The sequence below is a fragment of the Macrobrachium rosenbergii genome, chromosome 6 (assembly GCF_040412425.1).
Source record: "Macrobrachium rosenbergii isolate ZJJX-2024 chromosome 6, ASM4041242v1, whole genome shotgun sequence".
Classification (NCBI taxonomy): domain Eukaryota; kingdom Metazoa; phylum Arthropoda; class Malacostraca; order Decapoda; family Palaemonidae; genus Macrobrachium; species Macrobrachium rosenbergii.
In genome coordinates, this window is record NC_089746.1 from 1,461,658 (window position 1) to 1,486,483 (window position 24,826).

General features: G+C 39.0%; 1 protein-coding gene across 2 annotated transcripts in view; it reads left to right on the top strand.

The window, feature by feature from the left end:
• Positions 1–24,826, top strand: part of LOC136839105 (uncharacterized) — a 153,864-nt gene that overhangs the window by 55,156 nt on the left and 73,882 nt on the right. For both annotated transcript variants that reach the window (XM_067104753.1, XM_067104752.1), the window contains exon 2: positions 20,315–20,374. In XM_067104753.1, the coding sequence (XP_066960854.1) occupies positions 20,315–20,374 (60 nt within the window). The remainder of the gene's footprint in view (positions 1–20,314; positions 20,375–24,826) is intronic.

Consider the following 24,826-nt stretch of genomic DNA (forward strand, 5'->3'; position numbering starts at 1 on the left):
TAAGAGGGCAATATTGAGTATGGACGTGGACATTCCCTCCCACATCCAGTTAACTGCGAACTTCACGGACGCGAACATCTCCCTCGCACACAACCCGCCGGCGCCCTTCCCCACGCCTGGGCTCGTATGCTCCTCCACACCGATACCCGCTCCGCACGCTGCCCATCCTGACGGGACAAACAAGGTCCGCCGCTTAGCAAAGCTGCCGCCCTTTCACACAAAGCAACCCGTCATCATGGCTCTAAAGGGTCGAGGGGCAGTTCAGGCTGGCGGGACTTACCGACAAGGTCCTGCAGGCAGCCGCCGTGATCAACGCCCTTCCAGAAGAAGTCCACAGGAAGCTCGTCCCATGAGTGTCTGCCGCACGTCCCATCACCTACCCAAAACTGAAGGCCTCTCTTGTTGAGACCTGCTCCCTGCCGGTCTCTGAGAGGGCCGCCCACGCCCTTGATCTCATGAACAACCCTTGACACAACCAGAACATCCTGGAGACTTGGGGCGTGATCCAGGACCTCCTCACCCTTCCCGAGACGGACAGCAGCGGCAGGCAGTCGGAGATAAGCCTGTCAAGGAGATCCTCCTCCGTCAGCTGCTCCCAGAGGTCTGGCCCCAGATCCTCGAGCCTTATACAATGCCGCTCGAGGACTTACTCAAGACGGCGCAGCGACTGACAGACTCCACAAGGGCAGTGAAGCAGGCATCCACGCCCACACACCCCATCAGCTCCCTCCAGCTGGAGGAAAGCGCGGAGGAGATAAGCGCTGTCACCAGGCGGCAGCCAACCTACCACCACAAGAAGCATCCACCGGGGCCTTGCTACTACCACCAGCGGTACAGCAAGGATGCCCGGAACTGCCAACCCCCCTGCTCATTCGCCCATCCAAAAAAAACGGGGGAGGCGGCGGCCAACAGAACAGGCCACCCTGGCAGCAGAGGAACCCAGGAGCCCAAAACCAGTAGGTTTCTACATCCGCGACACCATCTCCAGCAGGATGATGCTGGTCGACACTGGGGCCGTCCGATCAGTGTTCCCACCATCCAGAGAGGACCGCAAACACCCACCGGACCCAGCTGCCTCCCTGACAGCCGCCAACAGGTCCCCCATCCTCTCCTATGGCACCAGGCTCCTGTCGATCTCCATCCTCGGCCGGAGGTACAACTGGAGCTTCATAGTGGACATAAGGACCCCACTCCTGGGCACGGACTTCCTCACCCACTTCGGTCTGGCAGTCGACGTCGGTCGCAAACGCCTATTGGACACTGACTCCTGCCAGTCCTTCCCCCTGGCGACGAGCCCTAGCGCGCCCGCCATCTACTCCATCGTCCCGCACCAGTACACCCAGCTGCTGAAGGAGTTCCCTGATGTCTTCAAGCCTGAACTGCGCCAGGTACCCGGGGCCTTGCAAAGCACAGAATCTATCACCACATCAAAACAAAGGGCCCCCACCAATGCACACAAAGTTCCGGAGGCTTCCCCCTCGGCGCCTTCAGGAGGCCAAAGACGCTTTTGCCGAGATGGAGCGGATGGGCATATGCAGGAAGGCCTCCAGCTCGTGGGCCTCTCCCCTCCACATGGTGCAGAAACCGGACGGCTCCTGGAGACCCTGCAGCAACTACAGGCGGCTCAACCTCGCAACTGAACCAGAGCATTACCCTCTTCCAAACATGCAAGATCTCATGGCCTCTTTTCACGGGGCCAAAATATTTTCTAAACTAGACCTTCTGAAGTCCTACTTTCAGGTACCAGTTGCTCCAGAGGACATCCCCAAAACCGCCATCATCACGCCCTTCAGATACACTGAATTTAAAAGTCTTTATCAATCTTGGAACCAGTGAGTCAAAGTGGTGCCTTATATAATATTAATAAATTCCTTAACCAACATTATGATGGGGAATCAATAGCAAATCTTCACACCGATATCGAAGAAGCAACACACAAAGTGATAAAAGACTTAAGAAAAACAAACATTACCATAGGAGATAAGGATGCTTTTGATGATGGAGAAACTGATTTAGTCAGTTTGAGATACGAGTGTCATTTGGAACAATGCATAAGTTAAGTATACCTTAGTTTTACCAGACCACTGAGCTGATTAATAGCTCTCCTAGGGCTGGCCCGAAGGATTAGACTTATTTTACATGGCTAAGAACCAATTGGTTACTTAGCAACGGGACCTAATGCACTTGGAGAAAAAGAAAACAAAGTGTTCAAGAAATTTAAGATTGACCCTAAAAGTGATAGCCTTACAGCTTGACCCTAAAAGTGATAGCCTTACAGCTTTAATAGCAATAAGACAAGAAATCCAGAAGAAAGAAATAGATTTTTCTAAGGAATTTGTAGGGGTAACAGAAACACAAAATGAAAGGAAAGGCAGAAATACCAATGAGTCATATAAAAGAAATAATATGTACAATGATAATTCCAGACAAGTAGGGAAGAGACAAACTTCCTTTCAAAGGAACAATGCACAAAATACTAGAAGAAAGTGGAATCCAAACCAGAATCAACCAAGGAATGAACCATTCCACGGTCCACCCATGAGATATCATAATGGTCAGTATCCAAATACAAATAATTCAAAACCAGAGAATCGTGCAGCTCAAGGAACTAGACCAAAAATAACGTGAAAACTGCGGGTATACAAATCATTCCACTAATGAATGCAGAAAGCCTAAAATCTGTGCAGTTTGCAAAAAGATCGGGCATTTAACTAAGTACTGTTGGTTGAATAATAAGGAAGCCAATAGAGAGACTGTAGAAATAAGTAACAGTCGCCCGAAGATAAATAAATCAGCTGACCAGTGACAATTAACCCCTCTACAGAGAAAAGAAAGGGAATCACTTCAAGAAAATAAAAGAGAAAAAGGAGAAGCAGGTACAATGGGAAATGAAGGTTCATCCGCATATTCCTATTTACATAGCAAAGAAGTAATATTTTCCAAGAAAGAGGAAGGAATAAATAGAAAGGATCTGCCTATAGAAAAAATTCCAATAAATGGAAAGACCTGTACAGTAGCCTACTCATTGATTCAGGTAGTACTGGAAATATAATTGATGAAATAACTTTAACCAGATATTTAGGCATTGCAGAAACTCAGATTCAGAGTCAAAGTAGAATAATAAAAGGAGTAGCAGGGAAACAAATTAAAAGTCTAGGGAATGTGAACTTAGAAATAGAGATTCTGTCACATAAATTTATTGAAAGTTTTCTAGTTTTAGAAGACAGATTTTTTCCCGCACAAGTATTGTTCTCATTTAAGTTAATGAGGAGATGTGGAATGATATTAGATTGTAGTGAAGGAAAGATTAGCCTGAAACAGGATAATCAGAAGAGCGTATGTTTTACTCTTGACGAAGAAAAGTTTCACCCAAATCTGATCAGTTTGTCTGAGACAGTTTCGACAAGCGAGACGAACATACAGGAGAGACAGAAAAGTAACCAGAACAAGCAAGATAAAATGGCAACAAATAGAAAAGAGGAATTCCCACAATCACCGAATACAGAACTGTTGAGACGTGCACACCTCAGCGATACACATATAGATGATATAGACTCCAATATCAATAATTACTCAGATATGAATAATGGTGATCACCAAAACACTGAATCCAACGAAAATCAAGGTGCCTATACCTATAATTGCAGCAATGTATTAAAGGATTTTGACAAAGGAAAAATCTATTTCTGGAGAGGGGACCGTGTCACCCGTGAAAAAGTCCATTCAGCACTTATTTCTAGGTAATTCCGTTGCTAGATACCAGAAAAGCTAAATGAAACGCTGGAGTTACTACCCCAGAGCGAGCTCCATTAGATGGAGTCGTGTATGGAAAAGGGTGAACTATATAAACACGGAACCTTATCCTATAGAGATCCCAAAGTCAAAAGTCCCACTGAGAGGTGCCGTTACAAACCCATGCACCACTCGCGGACAGTACACAAATCACCGCTAGCCGCATTCCATTTCAACAAGCACCTGTGGTCACACGTGTTTTCGTTGTGCTCTTTATTTTGTGCTTATTTTCATCATTATGGCATCCTCGTGTACCAGTGTTTGGTTTTTATTTGAGGCGATTGAGGCTCCGTATTTCCCTTTAGTCTAGTAATTAAGGGGATTTATAACGCCCGTCTTGATCACCTCTCGTGGCGGAATTACCTAGAAATAAGTGCTGAATGGACTTTTTCACCGGCTGACACGGGACCCGATCCAGAAAATAAGTTGTGAAAGTGAAGGGAAAATATTAAATGAAGTACTTCTCTTAGATATAATAGATAAATCAGATATAAATAGTATAATAGAAGTAACAAAAGAAACCACTGGATATGCAGAACTTTGCTATTTTTCAGACACAAAAGAAGAAGAAATATGTTGTGTTAGCACAGCTGATGGTAATAAAGTACAATTTGTACTCAACAGAGCCGTAACTTTGTATCCAAAATGTTTAACAAAAATATATTTGAGATCAAAAGAGGATGTGAAGGATCAGGATATTCTATTATTGAATGAAGAATTGCCAGATTTTGTCAGAATGGATAATTCACTTGTCCACGTGAACAGTAATAGCTGCGAAGTTTATGTCCAAAACTATTCAGATAACAGACTAACACTATATGCAGGCATTGTCTTTTGCATAGGAATCCCTATTAACAATCCTTTACTAACAATAGAAGAAAAAGCATTTTTCTCTATAACTGGCCAAAACTCTCAAATAAATTCAGAAGTAAACAAAACAGACTTTCCAGAAAATAGACACAAGTTAATTCAGGTGTTAGAGAAATACAGAAATGTAATAGCTATAGGAGATAAACTAGGGAGAACAAATATTTTACAATATAGAATTTTGTTAGATGGTGGAGCCAAGCCATTTTTTATTCCTAATTACAGATTACCAATAAGCCAGAGACCCACAGTTGACAAGTTGATAGAGGAAATGAAAGAAGATGGAGCAGTGATTCCTTCTAAATCTCCATATAATTCCCCATTGTTACTTGTTCCAAAGAAAGATGGTAGTTGGAGACTTGTAATAGATTACAGGAAGTTAAATTCCAACACAGTTCCAGATAGAATGCCGATGCCAGTAATCCATGATATGTTAGCTCAATTATGAGGGGCCAAAATATTTTCATCCTTAGATTTGCTTAGTGGATATTGGCAAGTACCTCTAGATGAAGAATCGAAACCATTCACAACCTTCAGCACACATAAAGAACATTTACAGTTTGAAGTAATGCCATTTGGACTAACATCAGCCCCATTAATATTTGTCAGATTAATGCTACAAATTCTAGGAGACATTGAAAGTGTTGCAGTATACTTAGACAATGTAATCATTTTTAGCAAAGACTTAGAAAGTCACCTTAGAACATTAGAAATGGTCCTATAGAGATTAAGAATTGCTGGACTAAAAATAAAATTGAAGAAATGTCAATTTCTGATGAAATCCTTAGAATACTTGGGTCATGTAATCAGCGAAGATGGACTACGCATGCAGGCAGGTAAAATAAAGGCAATAATTGATTACCCTGCTCCCACTAATCTGAAAGCATTAAGAAGGTTCCTAGGTGTAGTAGGTTATCATAGACCTTTTATAAAGGGTTTTACTACTATAGCCAAACCTTTGACAGAATTAACCAAAAAGGATAGAAATTGTTAATGGAAGGATGAACAAGAAACAGCCTTTCAAACACTGAAGAGCAAAATGACCAGGAGCCCTGTTTTAGTCTACCCAGATTTCTCCAAAGACTTTTACTTAGCTTGTGATGCCTCAAATACAGGGCTAGGAGCTGTATTGTTACAAAAGGCCAAAACTAGAATGAGGGCAGTATATTATGCTAGTAGAGTTTTAAATCCAGCAGAAAGAAACTACAGTACCACAGAAAGAGAGTGTTTAGCTTTATATTGGGGTTTAAAGAAATTTAGACACACTTTTAGGTCATAAGGTTAATGTGCTTGCTGATCACAAACCCATTTGTGATTTTTTTAAAAAGAAAGCCTTTACAAACAACATGATGTTCAATAGATGGTTCATTAGTGTATTAGAATTTGCCCCGGAATGCAGGTATATTCCAGGGAGATTTAACACCTTGGCAGATGCATTATCCAGATCTCAGGAAGAAACAGAAAAATGCATTACCACTAATACCTTTTGTTTTAGTTGTCAAGTAGTAGATTTAGATCTAGAAAGAGTGAAAATACGACAAGAAAATGATGCAGAAATCAGACAGATAGTAGGACAGTTAATGGCAGATGAATCTTTAAAACGTGATTTTCAATTGATAAATGGATTGTTGTATAAAAAGCCAACAGAGAAGAATGGTTGTTCTCGTCTGTACACCCCAAAAACACTAATCAGAGAAGTTTTAGAACTAACACACTCATAAAAGTTAGCAGGACATCCTGGAATTAAAAAGACAAGCAGAAAAACAACCAGAATTATTTTTGGCCACATTGTAGTGAAGATGCCAAAAACTTTGTACAAAACTGTATAGTAGTGTAATTAACATAAAGGTAACGTAAATCTTAAAGCTCCATTTGAAAAATATCCATCAGAATTAAATCCATTTCAAGTAGTCACTATGGACTTTTTAGGTCCATTTCCAACCACTATTAGGGGAAATAGACAAATATTAGTCTTCTAAGACTATCTAACTAGATATGTAGAAATAGTACCAGTAAGAAATAGGGATGCAGCGACAGTTGCAGAAGCTCTTAAATCTAGAATTATCACAAGACATTCATGTCCACAAGTTCTTCTTTCAGACAATGCTGCTGAGTTTACTAGTGATCTTTTAAAGAAAATATGTGAATTTTATGAAATAAATAAGTGTCAAATAACAGCTTATAAACCAAGTTCTAATGGAGCAGTAGAACGAACTAATCGTAAAATAAAGGATATCCTGAAAACTTTAGTGAGCCCATGAACAGAAGATTGGGATTAGCAATAGAAGACGTACAGTTCATATTGAATAATACTGTAAATGAGACAGTAGAAGAATTCCCATATTATTTGCTGTATGGTTATCAGAAAAGAATGCCTAACACATTATTAGATGATGCAACACCACCCAGACATACTTGTAAGGACTGGGGTATAGCGACATACTGGCTGGGTGTTAACTGGTTTATTGGTTGTTCCTTACTGAGATAAATGTACAGAATCTTCAATGTTATTGACACATGCGTGCATAACATGCGTCTACACACAGACAGGTAAAACAGAGATAAAGGTTCAGACATCTGTGTTTGTCGGCAGACAAACAGATGGCAATATCAAGAGACATGATTAACATACAGTGATGAAACATACATCAATGGAAAGGCCAGGAAATTCTACATATGGCCAATTGCTTCAAGACAGATTAATGGATACAATGCAGTAGCATAATATATGTGAAATGGAGAGACATTTGGCGTCTTCACAAACAGAAACACACGTACAATTTGATACAGAAGATTCGCTGGAACATTAGTACATGATTAGAATGCTTGTATGGCAATGCAAGTAGTGGTGATTGTACATACATTAAGACAACAATGGCTAGGGAGAAACAGACGGAAATATTGCATGGTTGAAATCATTCCTGTAGAAAAGAAAACGAGGCGCTTGCTTTGTCCTGTCCACTTGATGATGACGATTGATGAACACACGTGTTGGAAGAGGCAGCGTCGGGGCTCTTACCACATGCTCTCCCCCAAGACGTGTATAACGTCTGATTGTTTGGAAGAGACGGTGTCGGGCAACGGGCTCTTACAATGTTCCCACAAAACATCGATGCGGAAATGTCTTGCCGACAATTGTTGGCTTGTTCCTTGGGCTGAGGAGGCTGAATGCACCGGCCAGCAGGAGTTGAGGAGGACGGGAGAAGGGTGGCGTTGATCGCTTCGTTAGGCTGAAGGATGACGGCGGCTGATCCTTGGTAGCCAGCTCGAGAGGGGCGGCAGCAGGCTGAAGGATGAACAGCTTGTCCAGTGCGAACCGGAGGAAACATCCTGGGCTCCGGTGGTGTCATCTCGGAGGGTCGGACTTCTACTGAGAACTCAGGAACAGAGGCGGCGATCTGTCGTGGCGTGGGTCGTCAAAGGGGTCCTTTGGGTCACTCCGGGGTCACCAGTGTACATATACTGGCTGGGTATTTACTGGTTTTATTGGTTGTTCCTTACTGAGATAAATGTACAGAATCTTCGATGTTATTGTGGCGTGCGAGCAGTAATGTAATGTACACACAGACAGGTGAAACAGAGATAAAGGTTCACATCTGTGTTTGTCTGCAGACAAACAGATGGCGATATCAAGAGACATGATTAACATACAGTGATGAAACATACATCAGTGGAAAGGCCAGGAAATTCTACATATGGCCAATTGCTTGAGATTCAAGACAGATTAATGGATACAATGCAGTAGCATAATATATGTGAAATGGAGAGACATTTAGCATCTTCACAAACAGAAACACACGTACAGTTTGATACAGAAGATTCGTTGGAACATTATGAGTACATGATTAGAATGCTTGTATGGCAATGCAAGTAGTGGTGATTATACATACATTAAGACAACAATGGCTAGGGAGAAACAGACGGAAATATTGCATGGTTGAAATCGCGTTCCTGTAGAGAAAGAAAACGAGACACTTGCTTTATCCTGTCCACTTCGATGATGACGATTGACGAACACAAGAACACACACGTGTTTGGAAGAGGCAGCGTCAGGGCTCTTACATACTTATAACTATGATGACTGTGTTGCATGGAAGACCAGACATTCTTACGAGACAATCATGAAAACAAGGGAAAAATTAAAAGGTTCATGAAACTCATGCCAAATATTATAATAAAAGTACCATTAAACCAGACATTAAAGTACGTACTCAAATTTATGTACAAAATCATGTTCTAGAAGGGACCATATAGTTGCAGAAGTGTTAAAATTAAATATAGAGTAATCAATGAAAATCATCTAAAGGAAAAAGTAGTTCACTGGAATCATATAAAAATAATAAAAACAGATCCATGGTTCTCTGAAGTTGTAGATAACCTAAGACATGAAAATGGTGTAGATAATGTTGTAAGCAAAAGATATAATCTGCAAAACAGACAGAGTTAAATACATATATAAATGTATATAATATATATGGTAAAATTGTCATAAATGTAATGTATGTAGAGAAACCTATATAGATATATATAAAGTAAATCTGATAAAAGTCTATTCTTACAGATGCAAAAATGCGGCTCATCATTGTAATAGTCCTGTTTGGACTCATTTCTTCAGAAGTGGAAATTAGAAAGGGATCATTGTTGAAAAGACATGGAAATGTCAAGATGATTAAAGACTTAGACATAATAAAAATAGACATATCATCAGTGTTAAGTAATGAGAAAAAGTTAAAAGACTTTCAAAAGAATATTGGGACATTTCTGCAGAAGGGGGATAACAACAGTGTTACTTACTTATTAGAAAACTTAAAAGCAGAAATAGAAGTGACTCTACAAACAAGATCAAAGAGATCCCTCCTACCCTTCATTGGAACTGCTTTGAACACATAATTTGGGGTTGCCACTGAATCGAATGTAGAACACGACAAAGAAAGAATTGAACAGCTAGAAAAGTGGGCCACAACAAGAGAAGCAATGATTAAGTAATTAGTTCACAAAATCAAAACACAAACAAATAGAAAAACTAAAATGTTTCATAAACAAGGTAAATGAAGATGTGACAACAGAAATGAAAAAGTTAGAGAATATACGGTTCTTAAATACATTTGCTCTAGAATGTGAAGTAATTCTGCAGGAACACAAAAACACATTAAATGCCATTTTGCTTGCTTATAAAGGTATTTTGAGCCCAGCACTAATTACTCCTAAAAAACTTGAAGATATAATTAAGTTTTCATGGAAAAGCAATTACAACCACTGGTAGATGATGTATTTATGTACAGTATTACAATTTAATAAGTGTCAAAGTACTGTATGATAAAATTATTTTGATTGTACCTTTCAATACTAGGATCACAAACACAATCACAATGTATCCATTTCCCATGTTGGTAAATAACCAACCAATCATTCAAAAGGGGACAATCAAGCATTTTGCATTAGAAGAACACACTTTGTTGTTGTCATTCTTTACAGACCAAGAGTTTTAAAAGTGTGTTCTGTTAAGAGAACAGGAATATATTGCAAGAGAACCTTGATAAAGGTTTTGAGTGGAGAGCAATTCAAATAGGTTTTAGTGCTGCTTTCGATTTAGTAAATCACAAGGCACTTATTTATAAACTTCAGAATCTTTGAGTGGGTGGATTGTTTTAGGATTACTTCAGGATTTCCTTACAGGTATGCAGCAGAGAGTTGCTGTTGATGGGATCTAGAGTGAACCGAGACTTATTGTGTCTGGAGTTCCACAGGGTAGTAGTGTCCATTGTTATTTTTAGTGTATGCAAGTATTATGGTTGTTGGCCGGGAAAACAAGATTTAGTATGCCAGTGATGCAACATTTGTGGATGTAGTGAATTCACTTATGAGAAATGAAGCTGCCCTTAGTCTCATTCATGACTTGGAGTGGATTAGTGAATGGTGTAGTTGGTGGGTTATGAGGCTGAATTCCAGTAAAATTAAAACTGTTGATTAGCAGCTCTCGTACAGATTTCCCACCCCATCCTCCTTTTCAGGCGGAGGTGACTGCTGAAAGAATCTGAAGCTTTATTCTTGGTGTAACTTCTGACTCACATCCTACGTTTTAAAAACATCTAATGAAAGTGTCAGCAGATGCTGCACGAAAGTTAGGTATTGCTTGTAAGGCCTCTTATATGGTATTTATAAGAATGATAAAATCAGTGCAACCTGTTTTAGGTCCTTCCTCTACTAGAATACTGTTCGGTGTGGATGTCTGCTTCTGCCAGAGATTTATCTCTTTAGATAGAGTGGTTTGTAATGGTAGATTTCTGTTTCCTATCTTAAGCAGTTATGACTTGGACCATCAGCGGATGGTCTCTTGTTTGTCAATTTTTTGTAAATTGTATTTTAACATAGATCATTCACAACTGATCCCTGACCCTCTTTTCCTGCCAAGAGCGACCATTTTTGCTGAACAGCAGAACCAATCTATAGTAAATGTGCCTCGCTGTCAAACTTCTCTGTTCCAGAGGTCCTTTATTCTCACACCATTGGACTGTGGAACAGTCTCCCTGAGGATGTTGTGCAATTGGAACTTAAAAAAGTTCGAGCAAAGATGCAACGCATTGCTACCCTAGAATAATTCTTGTATTTTAATAATTTACTTACATTTTTATCTGTGTAATTATTGATTTGTTAATTCATTTTTTCTTTCTTAATAACTGAACTGATCTCTTTCTGTATTTCCCATTACCATCTGTTTCTCCTTTCAAATGAACACCATATTCTTTGGAAGCTAGAATTTCGTGTCAGTGACCCCTGTGGGCTTATTCCATATGAATAGGGGTTCATGTTTTGAATAATAATCATAGTAGTTAAGATGCTAACTCCCAAACTCACATTCTATGCGACTTAGATTAACTCATATATATCTGTAGGCTCCACTGTATTACATTTTGTTTCGCAGCTTCTTTCCACAGTCTGCATTTTTTCAACAAAAAAACAAAGACACAACATACACTGTCACCACAATGGTTCTCCCAGGTGTCTTCAGTAAGAAGGCAGACGTGAACTAACGGTGTTGAGCTCAAGAAAAGAACCTAACACCTTTTCAGCCTCAGCAGATCATTCGGCATAAAACACAACTTCTTCCCACAGGAATGAAGTAACTATAAAACCAATTTTGAACATAGGTAAGTAGTGCAACTCCTCGTAGGGGAGATCTGTAACACTTCTGAGTTATTCAAAATAAGAGTGCCATATATATACAATGGTGGGATTCAAATATTTTGTCTGCCGGCTTGATCACGAAAAGCATGTCAGATTTGCTCCACTTAGGTTCAGATGTTGATTTTGGATTCTAGCAAATAAAATGGTCATTTATAATTATTTCCCAAATAAAATATCTAAATAATGGTTAAGCATCATTGTAATGATATTGAGGAGTGTCTGTATTACTAGGCTATATAGGTAATGAACTAAATAACATGAGGATATATCTATGTACCAGTATACACAAGTTTGATTGTTGTGTTTTTTTCAGTCATCATTATTATTCTTATAAATCGTATGTATTTTATTGTTTATAGATTTTATGATTATGTGTATTCTTCAGAAGGTAAAAATAAAAATACTTTACTATAGAGCTTGCTGTATTGGTATTAAATGCTGCTATTCTATAAAAGAAGAAATAATAAACCAAACTGCACCATTAGTTATAGTGTAGTCTAATAATGCAAACTGTATACGAATGTAGAGGGAAAGCAAGCGCGGTGCACATGTGACACACGGGCTCGGCCGCTTGTTGAAGCGCACGAGATGCACTCAGTCACTAATGGCACGTTATGGGATGGGATGCAGTAGGCTACTGACCACGAGTGACCAGTAGATGGTAGTCGTTCGCCAAATTAGCAAAAGAAAATCGTTAGATATAGAGCATTTATTGTAAAAGAAAAAAAAAAGGGGGCCAGATTTTCAATCTGGTGTGAGATTCAAGACGACAGGTCTGGGTATGACTGATTTATTTTTCGGGAGCCAGGTACATCAAGGAATGCAGACGGAAAGGTGGTCACCAACCTGCGGATCCCATGTCACACATTTGGGCAAGAATTTGTGTTTGTTAGATGACATATATAAATGAGAATAATTCGTGTTACAATAAACATACAAAAGTGGTTACATACATCGGCAGCAAGGCAGGACAATAATACGTATGGAGAGGTATATAAAAATATGAAACAACAGGTAATATACATGACGTGATTAATGGAGAAATGAAGAGGTGCTTGAGCCTTTACACTAGCAGCTAGCGTAATTTTCCCGAGGAATTGCGTCTTTATCGGGCAAAATGTTTAATTCAGTCATTTTCTGGAAAAGGTAAACATTTCAGTAAAACGTTAATTGAATACATATATTTTAGTTACATTTTATTCTATTTTGTCCTAATCAACAATATCATATGAAAGAAAACATTATGAGCAAGGAGATAGGCCTACTGCTACATTTTTTGTGAATAAGTTTAAAAATAACAAAAGTGAATATAATGATGATGATAAAAGAAGACAGTCATGAATAGGCATAATACTATTAGTGTCATATTTTCTTATACATTCTCTATTATCAAGAGCAGCATGACCTGAAACATGAAATAAGTATGAACATGAAGAATATATGTCGATAAAATCTAATTACAAGACATACTTATGTGACTGTTGTTTCCCCTGTGCGTAATCGTAATACTATTTTCTTCTGGGGCAGTGACCCAGTCTGATGTCACAATTACCAGTGGTAATTTACGCTTAATGAAATTTATGTTACGAGTTCAGAGTTGCGCACTCTACTCTACTTATAACTACCTATTCGGGCTGTCAAGTAGCCATTACACTTTGCCGGTTCGCCGAACTCAAAATTCCGTGAGGCGGTTCGCCCGACCCACTACTGAGTCTACTGCATATATACCTTAATTTCAATTCATAAATCACTATCAGAGCATGATTTATAAGATTATCAGTTTTCTTAGGTTAATTTCACATATGAGTTTAGTTGAAGAAACTTTGACTAAGAAATTAGTGAACATTTTTAAATGCTCCTATACGTTTAAAGGTGGCACAATCTGATTCAGCATGTTTCCAAACTGTCCGAGTTAACCATGATGAAGTTAGGTCTAGTCACGTAATGAAGGCGTATACGAAGAAACATCTGGAGCAGAGAGCAACTGTATATTACGGAGAGAGGGAGAGAGAGAAGGAAACCCCGAAAACCCCCAAGTCTTCTCAAGCAGAAAAGCGGAGGCAGTTTTTCATTTCATTCCTAGCATTAGCTCAAAACAAAGGGCCGTTCTAGGGAAATGACCTCTGCAACCGCCCCCACCACCCCAAAGTGAGTTACGAACGGTTACAGTGAAAATCATGAACAATTGGGTGAATAAGATTTTATATTTTATCTTTTACTGTTTCAATCGCACCTATTTAAAATCACAGGCCACTGACATCGTAGAGCCTCCTTTCACAAAGTGCGTAACAAGTAGCCTACTGTCATCAAAATGAAAAGACTAAGGGGTATCAAAAATTGTTATGTATCAAAGGTACTCGGCATTGTCCCTTATAGGGAAACTTGTTACACTTGAGAGGAAAAGTGTTACACTTAAAGAGTATGAAGTATATGTATATAACAAATTTACTATGGCCAAACTTGCAACAGCAGCTGGTGAAGCTCTGTTAACATTCATTTTTGTATGTATGGGTTAGGCAACCCCTTACATTAACCCTCTCTTTAATAATCAGCCAAGACAACCATTAGTGAAAGAGGTGGCCACATAACTGTGCAATTATCTTTTTGATATGTATGTGTGGGTGCAGGTGAATCTCTCGTCTTTCCCTCGGATGGCATCTATCAAAGTTCCAGCAGGTGGCCAGTACACGTGGAGTACACGACTTATTCATGTATAGTGCATTTGTATCTTTTTGCTCTGAGTGCCTAGTACAAGGGCAACCAGGCAGCATTATCAGGTCACCTAGCAATAGACTCTATAGAAATAGAAGTCTGGTACCTGATAATGGACGGAATTGTTACCGCCACATTCTTCTATTCTTGCTTTTATCCCACTTTACACAGGTAAGCAACGTTACAGTGATAAAACTTTAATTGTGGTTCCTTTCAAGACACTGACAAAGTAGGCTACAGCTCTGCAAGGCCTTTCAAGACCTTGTTGGTGGGTTGTCAATAAGTTGTGGTGCTATTGGTGATTGGTTGATAAAGTGAAAATGGGAGGTCATAAATCATCTGTAGGCAGATAAAGTGAAAATGGGAGGTCATAAAAAATCTGTAGGCAGTAAAGTGAAAATGGGAGGTCATAAATCATCTGTAGGCAGATAAAGTGAAAATGGGAGGTCATAAAAAATCTGTAGGCAGATAAAGTGAAAATGGGAGGTCATAAATCATCTGTAGGCAGATAAAGTGAAAATGGGAGGTCATAAACCATCTGTAGGCAGAGTTACAATGAACTGTTTTTTGTTGTTTGACAGCAGGCATGCCCCTGTGATACATCTTGTAGATAGACAGACTAGGCAGTTGTCTCAGGTCAAGACCGGGCCAAATGCCCGATTTTATCATTCTCCAGGTTGAGTAAGATCATATCTTCTCCTTCCACTTCTGTTTTCTGCAGGCGGTATAGTCCCTGAAGGTGGCTGGTAATCAGGTTAATGGATATGCAGGAAAAAGGACTATATTATACAGCTAAAATAGCGAGGTAATTACGTGGTTCCTCACAATTTTTTGAACTGTAAAATGCCAAGCTGTCCACATACATCAGTAAACATTTAGCCATGGATAAAGAGAGAGAGTATAGGTACAGCCTAAAAACAATGTTTTAAATGGAAATTTAGACAAAAAGGCAGATCAGTGTACATCTATTACAGCACTGTTTTGATAGCATGTTGACTTCCATAGGTCAAATAGCAAAAACATGGGACATTTCAAATGTGTAAGTCATCTTATAGTGGCAGAATGAGAGGGACCTAGGTAAATGGTTTTCCTTCCACCCCCGTGGACTTTCTTCAAGTTACAAAGTTGACACGCAGGGTAGACCTGCTTGCGAAAGATGCATAATAATCAGGGACCCATTCACGCACGTGGTTCAGGCACATATTTGTCTAAAGTTGCTGTGAAGGTATTTACCTTCACTACAACATATGATTAACTAAAGGAAAAGTGATTGTGGGATGATCCTATTAACAAGTTAATCAAGTAAACATGGCATCTGAGTCAGGACTATGGAGCAGTCTGGCCTGTTACCTTTCCGTGAAAAACAATGTGTAACGAAAATCCACAGTTATATAGTAAATATATTACGATATAAAAAACAAAGACTTTCGAACACTTGAACGGTGTTCCTATCAGTGTTAACGCTAAAGTGTAAAATGAGAATTGAGAGGGTAGTTTTCTTATGAATAGCTTTTAAAAATTGGGGGTAGGGCGAGAAGATAACAGCCCATCACGGAAGTAAGTGTTGGTTCGGTTGCTGCTAGGTTATTCCAAATTCAACAGGCAGTTGCGCCAACTTCCTTGATCTTCGAACTTGCGATGTTGCACTTGCCAGAGCTGCACAGGTGCCATAGTCGGAAACATCCACAGGGACGTCGGCCATCTGGAGAGAGAGGCGGGGGGAGGAGAAGAAGCAGCAGAGCATCAGGGTTCACACGATCAACGTCAATTTTGAAATTAAAATGTTTGACGTAGTGTTTGGCAGTAAACCAGTCGATAAAGGGTCTTGAATTGTAAATGTCTCGTTATCTTCAAAGATATTCCCATGTTTATAGCAGCACCTTTAACTAATGTTCTCACGTGAGAATCATCACTTTTTAATAATATTGGTTTTTGCACCATTCCAATTGATTCTGTGGTCTAAAGTAAAACTATGAGCTATCCAAGCGCAGCCCTGTGCGTGAAGATCATAGGCCCTTTTGTGTTCCTCAATCTTACATCCAGTCCCCTGCCACTCTCCCCGTAGTAACAACCAGTGCAGTCATGGCAGGGAACCTTCTAAACACCGTTGTTTCTCTTGGTGCTATTATTGTTCTCGGTAAGGGCTTTTGCCAAGGTGTTTTGTATAGGTATAAACAATTTCTATGCCCTTGTGGTATTTATGTAATTGCACACCTTTGAGACTTCTTAGTTCTTCATTGGCGGGTTGGGTAGAGCTCTCGGCTAGCACACTGTTGGCCCAGCGTTCGACTCTCCGACCAGCCAGTGAAGAATTAGAGGCGTCATATTGTGGTTTGGATTCCACAATAAGCTGTAGGTCACGTTGCTAGGTAACCAGTTGGTTCTTAGCCACGTAAAATAAATCTAAAATAATCCTTCGGGCCAGCCATAGGAGAGCTGTTAATCAGCTCAGTGGTCTGGTCCTAGGCCCACGTTCAACTCTCCAGCCGGCCAATGAAGAATTAGAGGAATTTATTTCTTGGTATAATGTGGTTCGGATTCCACAATAAGCTGTAGGTCCCGTTGCTAGGTAACCAATTGGTTCTTAGCCACGTAAAATGTCTGTAATCCTTCGGACCAGCTCTAGGAGAGCTGCTAATCAGCTGAGCGGTCTGGTTAAACTAAGGTAGGCCTATACTTAACTTCAGTGGTATGGTTAAACTAAGGTATACTTAACTCCAGTGGTCTGGTTAAACTAAGGTAGGCCTATACTTAACTTCAGTGGTCTGGTTAAACTAAGGTAGGCCTATGCTTAACTCCAGTGGTCTGGTTAAACTAAGGTAGGCCTATGCTTAACTCAGTGGTCTGGTTAAACTAAGGTATACTTAACTTCAGTGGTGTGGTTAAACTAAGGTAGGCCTATGCTTAACTCCAGTGGTCTGGTTAAACTAAGGTATACTTAACTTCAGTGGTGTGGTTAAACTAAGGTAGGCCTATGCTTAACTCCAGTGGTCTGGTTAAACTAAGGTATACTTAACTTCAGTGGTGTGGTTAAACTAAGGTAGGCCTATGCTTAACTCCAGTGGTCTGGTTAAACTAAGGTATACTTAACTCCAGTGGTCTGGTTAAACTAAGGTAGGCCTATACTTAACTCCAGTGGTCTGGTTAAACTAAGGTATACTTAACTCCAGTGGTCTGGTTAAACTAAGGTAGGCCTATACTTAACTTCAGTGGTCTGGTTAAACTAAGGTAGGCCTATGCTTAACTCCAGTGGTCTGGTTAAACTAAGGTAGGCCTATGCTTAACTCCAGTGGTCTGGTTAAACTAAGGTATACTTAACTTCAGTGGTGTGGTTAAACTAAGGTAGGCCTATGCTTAACTCCAGTGGTCTGGTTAAACTAAGGTATACTTAACTTCAGTGGTGTGGTTAAACTAAGGTAGGCCTATGCTTAACTCCAGTGGTCTGGTTAAACTAAGGTTAGGCCTATGCTAAACTCCAGTGGTCTGGTTAAACTAAGGTATGCTTAACTCCAGTGGTCTGGTTAAACTAAGGTATACTTAACTTCAGTGGTCTGGTTAAACTAAGGTAGGCCTATGCTTAACTCCAGTGGTCTGGTTAAACTAAGGTAGGCCTATGCTTAACTCCAGTGGTCTGGTTAAACTAAGGTAGGCCTATGCTTAACTCCAGTGGTCTGGTTAAACTAAGGTATACTTAACTTCAGTGGTGTGGTTAAACTAAGGTAGGCCTGCTAACTCAGTGGTCTGGTTAAACTAAGGTATACTTAACTTCAGTGGTGTGGTTAAACTAAGGTAGGCCTATGCTTAACTCCAGTGGTCTGGTTAAACTAAGGTATACTTAACTTCAGTGGTGTGGTTAAACTAAGGTAGGCCTATGCTTAACTCAGTGGTCTGGTTAAACTAAGGTATACTTAACTTCAGTGGTGTGGTTAAACTAAGGTAGGCCTATGCTTAACTCCAGTGGTCTGGTTAAACTAAGGTATACTTAACTTCAGTGGTCTGGTTAAACTAAGGTAGGCCTATACTTAACTTCAGTGGTCTGGTTAAACTAAGGTATACTTAACTTCAGTGGTCTGGTTAAACTAAGGTAGGCCTATACTTAACTTCAGTGGTCTGGTTAAACTAAGGTAGGCTTCAGTGGTCTGGTTAAACTTAACTCCAGTGGTCTGGTTAAACTAAGGTAGGCCTATGCTTAACTCCAGTGGTCTGGTTAAACTAAGGTAGGCCTATACTTAACTCCAGTGGTCTGGTTAAACTAAGGTAGGCCTATGCTTAACTCCAGTGGTCTGGTTAAACTAAGGTATACTTAACTTCAGTGGTGTGGTTAAACTAAGGTAGGCCTATACTTAACTTCAGTGGTCTGGTTAAACTAAGGTATACTTAACTTCAGTGGTGTGGTTAAACTAAGGTAGGCCTATACTTAACTTCAGTGGTCTGGTTAAACTAAGGTATACTTAACTTCAGTGGTCTGGTTAAACTAAGGTATACTTAACTTCAGTGGTCTGGTTAAACTAAGGTATACTTAACTTCAGTGGTCTGGTTAAACTAAGGTATACTTAACTTCAGTGGTCTGGTTAAACTAAGGTAGTGGTCTGGTTAAACTAAGGTATACTTAACTTCAGTGGTCTGGTTAAACTAAGGTATACTTAACTTCAGTGGTCTGGTTAAACTAAGGTATACTTAACTTCAGTGGTCTGGTTAAACTAAGGTATACTTAACTTCAGTGGTCTGGTTAAACTAAGGTATACTTAACTTCAGTGGTCTGGTTAAACTAAGGTATACTTAACTTCAGTGGTCTGGTTAAACTAAGGTAGGCTTAAACTTCAGTGGTCTGGTTAAACTAAGGTATACTTAACTTCAGTGGTCTGGTTAAACTAAGGTATACTTAACTTCAGTGGTCTGGTTAAACTAAGGTATACTTAACTCCAGTGGTCTGGTTAAACTAAGGTAGGCCTATACTTAACTCCAGTGGTCTGGTTAAACTAAGGTAGGCTTAACTATACTTAACTCCAGTGGTCTGGTTAAACTAAGGTATACTTAACTTCAGTGGTGTTAAACTAAGGTTAAACTAAGGTAGTGGTCTGGTTAAACTATACTTAACTTCAGTGGTCTGGTTAAACTAAGGTATACTTAACTTCAGTGGTCTGGTTAAACTAAGGTAGGCCTATACTTAACTTCAGTGGTCTGGTTAAACTAAGGTATACTTAACTTCAGTGGTCTGGTTAAACTAAGGTATACTTAACTTCAGTGGTCTGGTTAAACTAAGGTATACTTAACTCCAGTGGTCTGGTTAAACTAAGGTATACTTAACTTCAGTGGTCTGGTTAAACTAAGGTATACTTAACTTCAGTGGTCTGGTTAAACTAAGGTATACTTAACTTCAGTGGTCTGGTTAAACTAAGGTATACTTAACTTCAGTGGTCTGGTTAAACTAAGATACAGTATACTGTTTTTTGAGACTTCGTCAAAGGGCAATGATAAATGTTTCTTGTTATTCATTTCCTTATTTTATATAGTGATATATTTACTATATAATTGTGGATTTTCATTGCACATTATTATTATTATTATTACTATTATAAACAAGAGTCGTTATGGCAGCACTGGGGTATTTTTCTCTGTAGTTACGTCTTCTCACTCTTTTAGGGAGATGTGAATGATAAATTGAGAAGAACATGAAGGTGGCAGAAGAACTGCATTTCTTCTAAAATGCTCATGATTAATTAACATTAATATGATATAAAATTATTTTCTTTTGCAGTATGGTGTTTATTGCGCTGGAGCTGTAGGGTTAGTGATTTGTCTTCGTAGCGTGCGGGCGGTAAGTTGACATCATTTCATGTCTCATAAAGCAGTGTAGAATAAATGTCTGTTGAGATGTGTGTTACTTTTTTAGTATTTTACTCAGTGTCGCTTTGGAGTCCTTTCACATGACTACTCTCCAAGGCGCCATTTTCCATTCAAAATAGTGGTTTTTTTATTTCATGATTTTTTTACCAGATACATTTTTTTCCTCTGTTATTGTGAACTTTCCTATATAATCTGAGTCCCTTGCCAAATTGTATCTCAAGCTTTGGATATGCATTTTTTGGGGAAGTTTTGGGAAATTATCTTGGTAACAGATGAAAAAAGTTAGAGCATTAGTATGAAAATCTTTTATCCTTTATTATCAGGGGCTGAAAATAAGGGGTCCGAAATGAGGCTACTAGGACAGCATGTCATAGGATATTGAGCTGCCTTCAAATTAGGACAGTCGGGCAAAATAATACTTTCCTTCACTATTAGATAAATGCATGAAAAATAACGTGCAAAGGACGAATAATTCTACAGGCAGTCAAACAGAGCATTGTGCTTTCACTCTTTGCCATACAGGGCAAAACACTCTGTACAAAGTGATACACTGCATTTGTTACAGGAAGCTCTCAGTTTCTTGAACGAGGCTTTCTTTGCATGGCGGTTTCGTTGATGGATCGGTGACTGCTTTTTTCTTCCTAGAGTCGCACTCCATCACTGAACTCTCGGTCAAGCTGTGGCTTTGCTTTGTGCAGGTATCAGTGGATAGTACTTACATGCACTTACCACAATCATATATGATGTGCGGCTAAGTATCACTTCTTTCCCTTAGAGATTTTGCAAACTTACCAGTATTGGTGATCAGCACTTCCCATATACATGATGTAATTGTACAAAGCATTTGGTTGAGGAACATCATCTTTTGCTTCTATATCTCTTGGCTAATGGTATTGGCTAACTCTCCCATTATAGTTTTTGTCCACATCAAACACACTTTGTTCAAATAATCTTATCAAAGTAGGCTATGCGTTGTGTGACGAAGATTTTATTTCTTTTGTATGTGTACCTAGTACCATTTTCTGTGTGGCAGTTTGAGACTAGATGAAGGCTTTCATTTACAGTAATATTCTGGAACTTTATTTACATGAGTTAATTTGGTTAGATGCTTATCATTGAGAATTTTTTTTAGTAAGATGTCAACGGTTCTCATACATTCTGGTACAGGCTACACCTCGCCACAAAGAATTAGAACAAGACTTAGTCTAAAATATACAATACAATTAGTGCTTCCACTCACTGAAATGAATAACCTATTCCTTGTAATACCTGCCAAGATTACTTGATTTTCCTTGACAACCATTCCATTTTCCTTGATTTCATCCTTGATCAGTTTTACTCGTCATATTAGGTAAAAAATATAGCTGCACAGAATGCTGACTAATTTCAAACACTTATTTTGAGAGATGAAATGTCACATAACAAAAGGACTTGTACAAGGGCTGGGGATGGCCATTGAAAGGCGTCGTCCATTAAGGCTTTATTCTGTCTGCAGCTATACAGTAGAGACCACCGTCTCTTATCAGGTCCAAATGCAAATTGATCAATAATCAAAATCAGCCACACCCGTATCGGTGTGAAACACACGCTCACACACCAATCTCGAACATGAGGCAGAAACCTGTAACACACAGGACATACATTTTTACAAACAAATAACTCTTTAATAGGATATTAAAGCAAAATAATAAAAAAATCATTATCTTTGAATAAAATTAATATAATACCAGAAAACGGCAAATGGACGACCTTTTCGATCATGCCGCCTTCAACACAGACTTCCTGTTGACGTCTGCAAATTGAAGCCTTTTTCATAAACATCTCCACCGACTGCCATTTCACTCCGTCTTTTTCTTCTTCACTACTCAGAGCAGAAATGATTTAAACAGTATCTTCTTAATCATTTCGATTGTCATTATTGTTATGTTTATTATAGCTTTCAGATACGTATTAATATTTATTTCATTACACATGAAGGTGTGAGAGAGGTGCGAAATAATGAGCAGGAAGACAAGTACTGCTGGTTTATTGATGAAGTGACCCGTCACCCGCTTATAAAGCGGCGTGCAGACGTCTGCGTATTTGCAGAGACCGCGGTACAAAAATTTACAGGTGACCTGAGGTCAAACTATTTCTCTACACAAAACAGGACAGGTACATACAGAAAACATCATGATTAACAATAACTGGTTGGACATAAAAATACTCTCTCACATATACGTGGTACAAGGGCAAATGAACAGATAATAAATATACAGTTCACAATAATGATAATAAGACTGTGTTTGTCCGACCTTAGGTCGCATGTGAAGGCACCGCAGAAAACGGGATGTTCATCATAGAGAACCCGTTGAGCGGGGACTTTACAAAGGTTGTGCAATGCCTTATTCCAGGTATTTATCCTCAGAAATGATGACGTACAGCTTCCCTTGATAAATTTTTAGGAAAAACATGAAAAAGTAACATTATTTAGTTCATTTATTATCAGAAATATATAGCTTTTCTTGTTCCATTTCCGAAAAAAAGCTTGAAATGTAACATTAAATAATTCCTTTCAGTATACTGATTTTTAGCACACAAAAATTGTACAATTGCACATCCTTACAAAATGGCAAAGCTCTGGCAGCCATTAACCTCAACCGCGATTTGAAGGCAGGATTTGTTACCCAGGTGTGTAAAAACTTTTGCTCAAATGTTATTTTTTCCTAATGGGTTGCACTTTCCATGTTATCTATCTGTTATCGTAACTACTCTTACTATTACTGGTCTTGTTTGTTTCTCTCCGAAAAATGTGATAAATTCAAGACAGTATTATTAAGTTCATTTAGATCAAGGCAGTTCTTATTACAATAAATTGAATCCTATAGTTGATAACATGTCTCTCAGTAGCCAATAGGTTCAAATTTTATCAATAATAAGCATGGCTGCTTCATTGTGCTAGTGACTACCAGGGAGAGAGAGAGTGGAGAAGTTACCTATAAGTAATGAAACAACTGCATTCTTTCCGGAAGAGGCAAAGATGAACTGAGCTTTGTAACAGCAACTAGGCAAATAGACCAGCTACGATTTGTGTGTGGTGAGTGCGGAACATGTATCAACTCAGAAGACAGGATATCACGTGCGTGTAGTCACGTGACGGGGATTGAACGAATACCATGCAGGTAGAAACATATGAAACGGCACTGCAGACCCTAGTACAGTTATATATTAATAACAGAGCTTATAATGCTTTCTGATGTGAATGATACGATTTAGCCAGTAGCCTATAATAATGGAGTTCCTCAAAAGTGTTATCTATATTTTAGTCCAAGATTATGGAAAATTCTTTAAGAAAATTATACTTTCATGAGTTTATCTGGAATGTATAAAAATTCCTTGGCAATTCCTGAAGTACAATAAAAAAAATCCTTGAAAATTCCTTGAAATTCTCATTGACGACCCTAAAATTCCTTGAAACAAGGAACATTTTTTGAAAGTGGAAACTGAACATCAGTTGAACGAATATATTATGTAAAATTTTCAAGAAAACTGTAATTGACATACATTTAGATACAACTGAACATCAGTGTTAAATTAACATCTCATTAAACAAATACTTTCTCAATACAGGCAGTCCCCTGGTTACGTCGGGGGTTCCGCTCCTGAAGTGCGATGCAAGCCGGAACACTGTATTAAAAAATTGCTGAAAATGAGAAATAAAGTGATGAAAGCCTTACCTTTAATCCTTTGGTTGTCTTGAAAACTTCCCAATTGATTTATTTTGCTTTTGCTGAGTTATGCATCCATGATCTTGTAGAATTCCCTCCAAAAATGTACAAATATTCTTCCGTTGCCGAAGACTGAAACGACGTAACCTCAGAACATGTGCTGTAACCCGGAACAGATTTTTTTATGAATATATTTGAAAAGCGCCTTAAGCTTGGAATGACATAAGCCGAGGCCAACGTAACCTGGGGACTGCCTAATATACATCTATCCAATAATGCATCTTAATTAAAATTCTAGAGGGGGAACCATACAAAATTATCCTATACAGAAATATGATGGGAAAATAACATAATTCATACTTTCAAATATTCTGACAACATTTTGCACTTAGGAAAAATTTGTCTCCTTTTATATTTTAATCTGGTGAGGTAATCTACTCCAACAATGAATTTTCCTGGAATGCTCTCCTCTTGAAACTTGTAGCTCTGGAGTGCTATGGCACATTTCATGATCCTTGGACGTTCAGTTTTGCAACTTTGGATGTAAGCAAGATGGAATCTCTTAGCTGCAAATATTATTGCTAGGCATTCCTTTTCAATTGTGTAGTTTCCTATTTGTGTAAGCATTGGGATATATGCTACTAGCAAACTCTTGCAGGAGCATATTGCTAAGTCCTTCATTCAGTGCATCTCTCCTTACGATGAAAGTCTTTGAG